A 5769-nucleotide genomic window follows, 5' to 3' on the forward strand; every position below is an offset into this window, starting at 1 on the left:
ATATAAGTAACTTTTTTCCCTTTTCTATCTAGTGTTTCATCACTTGCTTGGTTTATGTCAAACCAAGAGACCAGCTTTGTTACGATTGGACAGCGTGTTTTGGCCAATCCTCTCAAGTATGTGACCCTCTTCTCATTTTCATTTCCATGTAGAAGCTATTAATCCAATGCTTTTAGTTAGAATGAGAATCTATTTGAGTTGGCTGTCAGTTCCACTATATCGTTTTGGTCAAACTATGAGGCCCATGACCATGGGGAATGTACTTGTAATCTATTCAGATTTATCTTGTGAGGAATTCGTGCTAAAAGACTTATAGTTGTAGATTAAATTATAAAAGTATTACATTATAGATTTGTCTTACGAGCAATTCGTATTTATAAAATAGATTAAATTATGTACATTCTCTACACTAAATTCCTAATCTGTCAAATACAGTTGTAGTCTAGTACGAATAATATAATGTGCTACCAAGAAGGCAAGAACTTTGGAATCTTTTATGTAAAATTAGAGATCGTAAGTCTGATATAAAGATTAAAGTTTCGTTAGTTATTGTTTGAAAAAAGAAGAGCAAACTGTGATTGATACCCTCTTAAGGCCATATCGATCCAAATTCCAGGCAGTTTGTAGCCTTTTTTTCGATTAAGGGAGATTTTATTGACTCTCGACGTCGCATCAAGACATTACAGTCAGTTTTTAGCTAAAATGTAATTTTGCTCTAACCACTAATTGCTATTTTGCTAAAAGATTATCCTGAAACCATGTTTTCATAAAGTGACACTTGTATGTAGCTAGTGATACTTTAGAATCTTTTCCCACCCAGTCCTTCTGGGAACCAATAATAAGTCACTAGGTGTTGTCAACTACGCTATTATTATTTTAGGGAGTATGATGGTTTAGTTAGTGGGAAAAAGAGCTATTCAAGATGTTTGAAAAGTTGTTGCATGTGACATCCTGGCTTAATAGGATGATAGACTACTCATATCAACAAGGTGCACCTATGAGTCACTAGATGTTGTTAACTAGGCTATTATGATTTTAGGGAGTATGATGGTTTAGTTAGTGGGAAAAAGAGCAATTCAAGATGTTTGAAAAGTTGCTGCATGTGACATCCTGGCTTAATAGGATGATAGACTACTCATATCAACAAGGTGCACCTTCTTTTCCAGGAGCCCCATCCAAAAGGAACCTCAAAGTTAAGCGTGCTTGGTTGGGAGCAATTTGAGGATGGGTGACCAACTGGGAAGTTGATCCCAGGTGTGCATGAGTGAGGACAAAGTGCACAGGAAAGACTAGTGTTGGTCTTTGTGGTCAGTCTAGCGCAACGGCCAGGAACTGGTGGGTTTGGTCAGGGCATTACATTGCACTACTATGTCAGACCATGGTGGATAACTGTACCATGCACCAAGGTAACCAACAGAATTATGAGATGAAAGCAGCAGCAGCAACAACAATAGCAACAATAACAACAAAGCCTTCAGTCCCAAACAAGTTGGGATTAGGCTGGAGCTGAAACACATAAGATCTTGAAACCAACTCATGGTTCTGGAACGTGATAGCTAACTTCCACGCACCCCTGTCCATGGCTAGTTCTTTGGTGATATTCCAGTCCAAAGTAAGGATCAGTAAACTTTTTTGGTCACTAGATAATTGCCCGTGCATTGCAACAGGATATAATATTCCAGTCTAGTAATCACTTATCAAATCCTGCCCATGATATACCTACCTAGGTAAATTTTAGATCTTATTTTGTAATCACTTATTTGGTAAAGCTTATTGGCTTACCAAAAGAAACATAATTTCATTTGGTAAGTCAATAAAAGGTGGGACAGTTAAGACGGTTTTCAAGGAACACCCGTGAAAAAACCAAGAGATAGGAGGGAAAAATCAAATGGAAAGAGGGAGTACGAACGTACGTAAGGTTGGACGAAGCACTCTGGCTTGGATAAAAAGGAATGCTATTCTTTTTTTAAGTAGTATGGAGATGTTTGTATCTTCATGTATGTAAGATGCACCATTTTTCTTTTGATTATGAGGCTTTGTATCTCTCTAACCCATTGTGATGTACCACAGGGTTCGGTTCCATTATGGCCATCCTGATATTTTTGATAGACTCTTCCATATTACTAGGGGGGGCATAAGTAAAGCTTCCAAGACTATAAATTTAAGCGAAGATATCTTTTCAGGTAAGTCTACATCTCTTATGAACGTTTCAGTCATCCCTTACCTAAAATGCATTTATTGAATACAATTTCTTAGGTTTTAATTCAACAATGAGGGAAGGAAATATCACACATCATGAGTATATGCAAGTCGGTAAAGGACGTGATGTGGGGATGAACCAAATTTCAAGCTTTGAAGCTAAGGTTGCCAATGGAAATGGTGAACAAACATTGAGTCGTGACATCTATCGTCTTGGACGCAGATTTGACTTCTATAGAATGCTGTCTTTCTACTTCACTACAGTTGGCTTTTATTTCAGTAGCATGGTAAGGATACATTAACTGAACATACCTAGGTGTAAAAATGTCGATGTTATTTCCTTGTTTCTGATGCGTTTATGATTGGGCCGTATGAGAGAACCATGCTAAACATTTGGATAAAAAATCCAATTGTGAGGGCTCTTTATAGATTATTAAAAAGATCCCATAAAACAATACGGGCGCATTAGGTGGAGATGATCGAAGTTCAAGCCATTTATTTCATCACGACCAGTATGTTAAATTGGTAATTAGCAATATCATCCTTTACAACAAAATCAACAATATTTGGTATCATTAATGGGATATTCCTAAATTGGCCCTTTTTAGGACTTCAGTTATTATTCATAAACCTAACTGACAGTTTAGCCATGGTGTCAAACACACAATGTGCTCATTCTGCATATTTTGGGATACTGACATCCATAGTTCCTTTCTCCAGGTTACTGTACTTACAGTCTATGTATTTTTGTATGGGAGGTTATATCTCGTCATGAGTGGTCTGGAAAAGTCTATTTTGCTGGATCCACGTATTAAGGAGGACATCAAGCCTCTTGAAAATGCACTCGCTTCACAGTCTGTTTTCCAGCTTGGGTTGCTGCTTGTCCTCCCTATGGTCATGGAAGTTGGCTTAGAGAAGGGATTCCGCACAGCTTTAGGAGAGTTCATCATCATGCAGCTTCAGTTGGCCTCTGTGTTCTTCACATTCCAGCTTGGCACCAAAACACACTACTATGGGCGAACAATACTCCATGGTGGCGCTAAATACAGACCTACAGGCCGTGGATTTGTTGTGTACCACGCTAAGTTTGCTGATAATTATCGCATGTACTCCCGAAGCCACTTTGTTAAAGGACTTGAGCTGTTAATACTTCTGGTTGTATATCTGGCCTATGGGAATTCCTACCGCAGCACGAGCCTGTACCTATTTGTCACCTTCTCCATATGGTTCCTGGTGGCATCTTGGCTATTTGCACCATTTATCTTCAATCCGTCATGTTTTGAGTGGCAGAAGACGGTTGATGACTGGACAGATTGGAGGAAATGGATGGGTAACCGTGGGGGTATTGGTATGTCTGTGGATCAAAGCTGGGAGGCTTGGTGGATAGGTGAGCAGGAGCACCTCAGGAAAACCAGCATTCGCGCTCTTGTCTTGGAAATCCTCCTCTCTCTTCGTTTCTTGATCTACCAGTATGGTATAGTGTATCATCTCAACATTGCACGCCGCAGCACAAGCATCCTGGTACTTTTCACTACATATGTTGTGCTGCATTATTTGCTTAATATTTAGTTCATAGAGTTGCAGCGTATCATAATGTACTTTCCATTTGCTATCGACCTGTAGGTTTATGGATTGTCATGGCTGGTTATGCTGACGGTTCTAGTAGTTTTGAAGGTAACACTTTGGCCTTTGGTCTTGACCAGTTTCCTCCGATGCTTAAAAACCTTACCATCTGGATGCTCTACCTTGTCTTCAGATGGTTTCAATAGGACGGCAGAAATTTGGGACAGACTTACAGCTTATGTTCCGCATCCTGAAGGGCCTTCTCTTTCTTGGCTTTATCTCTGTGATGTCAGTCCTATTTGTTGTATGCAGCCTCACGATTTCAGATGTCTTCGCTTGTATTCTTGGGTTCCTACCAACTGGTTGGTGTATTCTTCTGGTGAGTAAAACCTCTGTTAACCTACTTTTGCATAGCGAAGTGCTCTAAAAAAGATGGAATTCCTACCTGCATATGAGCACGGAACCAGATAACGAACATTTAGCCGCTTAATTCTCGAGCAGTTGACTGACAAGCTCATTGAACAGAAGCAAACTGAGCTTATGAGTGATTTATATTGTTTCTTGTGCACAGATTGGGCAGGCATGCGCTCCACTGATTAAGAAGACTACGCTGTGGGACTCCATCATGGAGCTAGGGAGGGCATACGACAACATCATGGGTCTTGTCCTCTTCCTTCCCATCGGCTTCTTGTCGTGGTTTCCCTTCGTCTCAGAGTTCCAGACACGGTTGCTCTTCAACCAAGCCTTCAGCCGGGGCCTCCAGATCTCAAGGATCCTTGCCGGCCAGAAGGACATTGGGGAGTTCGAGTGACCAATGAATTCGTATAGGCGGGATACATGTTGCAGGTTCATGTGTCATGATCGATTTCTGGGCGTAGGTTCCTCCACAATGTGATCGACCCTTAAAGGAATAGTATATGGCATGCTAGGGGACTAACTTCAACTCGTTGGTATAGAACGAAGGTGCTCATAAAAGGTAGTATGAGAAAATTCCTTATTTGACACTGTTTTAAAATCTGGTTCTTTATTTGACATTGGAAAAGTTTTTCTTCTCTATTTGACACTAGTCCTAAATTTTATTCCCTATACGACACTTTCGTCCATTTTAAGCTTAAATGATACCTGAAAAGATGATTTTGCTCCTCATGCGGTATGTGTGTGCGCGCGTGTGTGCTGTTGCGTGTGTGGGTGCACGCGCACATGTGTGTTGCTGCTGCATGTGTGTGCATGTGTGCCGTTGCGTCTGTGTTTGCTACCGTGTGTGTACGTGCGCACGTGTGTGTGTTGTTGCGTGCCTATGTGCTGCCTGCGTGTGTGCTGCTGCGTGTGCATGTGTGTTGCTGCGTGTGTGCATGTTGTTGCGTGTGTGTGCGCGTGCGTGTGTGTTGGTGCATGTGTATGTGTTGCTGCGTGTGTGCTTCTACCCTTGCACTGGTGCTGTGTGTGTGCTATTGCCCCCCACACACATACCACATGAGGGGCAAAAGAGTCTTTTCAGATGTCATTTAGACTCAAAATGAACGGAAATGTCATATAAGGAATAAGATTTAGAATTTGTGTTAAATAGGAAAGAATTTTTTTTCCAGTGTCAAATAAGAAAGTAGATTTTAAGATAGTGTCAAATAAGGAATTCTCTCTATATGTATATTTTGTCATTCTGTGCCGCCAGTTACATACTACTACTACTATTTTGCGAATGTGTGGAATGATAATATTTGCATTGATGATTGTATTGCTTATATGCCATAGCATATAGAGTACATGCATGGGCTGTGAGATCTCAACCGTATTAGCTATACAAGAAAAGGATCGGGAGATATCGCTAAACTAGGAAGTAAATACAAGAGATCCTAGCAGCCAGATCCTAGCAGGCGGATATATATGCAATAACAACCATGTTCAACACCCTCCTGCAGTTGATACGTCTACGTTACCAGTGACTCATAGACTGGACCGGAACTCTTCAAACGTAGTCGTCGGTAAGGCCAACTCCAATGCACGAGCCCA

General features: G+C 40.8%; 1 protein-coding gene across 3 annotated transcripts in view; it reads left to right on the forward strand.

Moving 5' to 3' along the window:
- LOC119268170 (callose synthase 7-like) overlaps nt 1-4908 on the forward strand; it is a 27679-nt gene extending 22771 nt beyond the window's left edge. For all 3 annotated transcript variants that reach the window (XM_037549704.1, XM_037549705.1, XM_037549706.1), the window contains 7 exons: nt 33-116; nt 2071-2183; nt 2257-2486; nt 2920-3720; nt 3823-3873; nt 3956-4141; nt 4334-4908. In XM_037549704.1, the coding sequence (XP_037405601.1) occupies nt 33-116; nt 2071-2183; nt 2257-2486; nt 2920-3720; nt 3823-3873; nt 3956-4141; nt 4334-4573 (1705 nt within the window). In that variant the 3' untranslated portion in view covers nt 4574-4908. The remainder of the gene's footprint in view (nt 1-32; nt 117-2070; nt 2184-2256; nt 2487-2919; nt 3721-3822; nt 3874-3955; nt 4142-4333) is intronic.
- Nucleotides 4909-5769: the final 861 nt, after the last annotated feature.

Source organism: Triticum dicoccoides, chromosome 3A (genome assembly GCF_002162155.2).
Source record: "Triticum dicoccoides isolate Atlit2015 ecotype Zavitan chromosome 3A, WEW_v2.0, whole genome shotgun sequence".
Lineage (NCBI taxonomy): Eukaryota > Viridiplantae > Streptophyta > Magnoliopsida > Poales > Poaceae > Triticum > Triticum dicoccoides.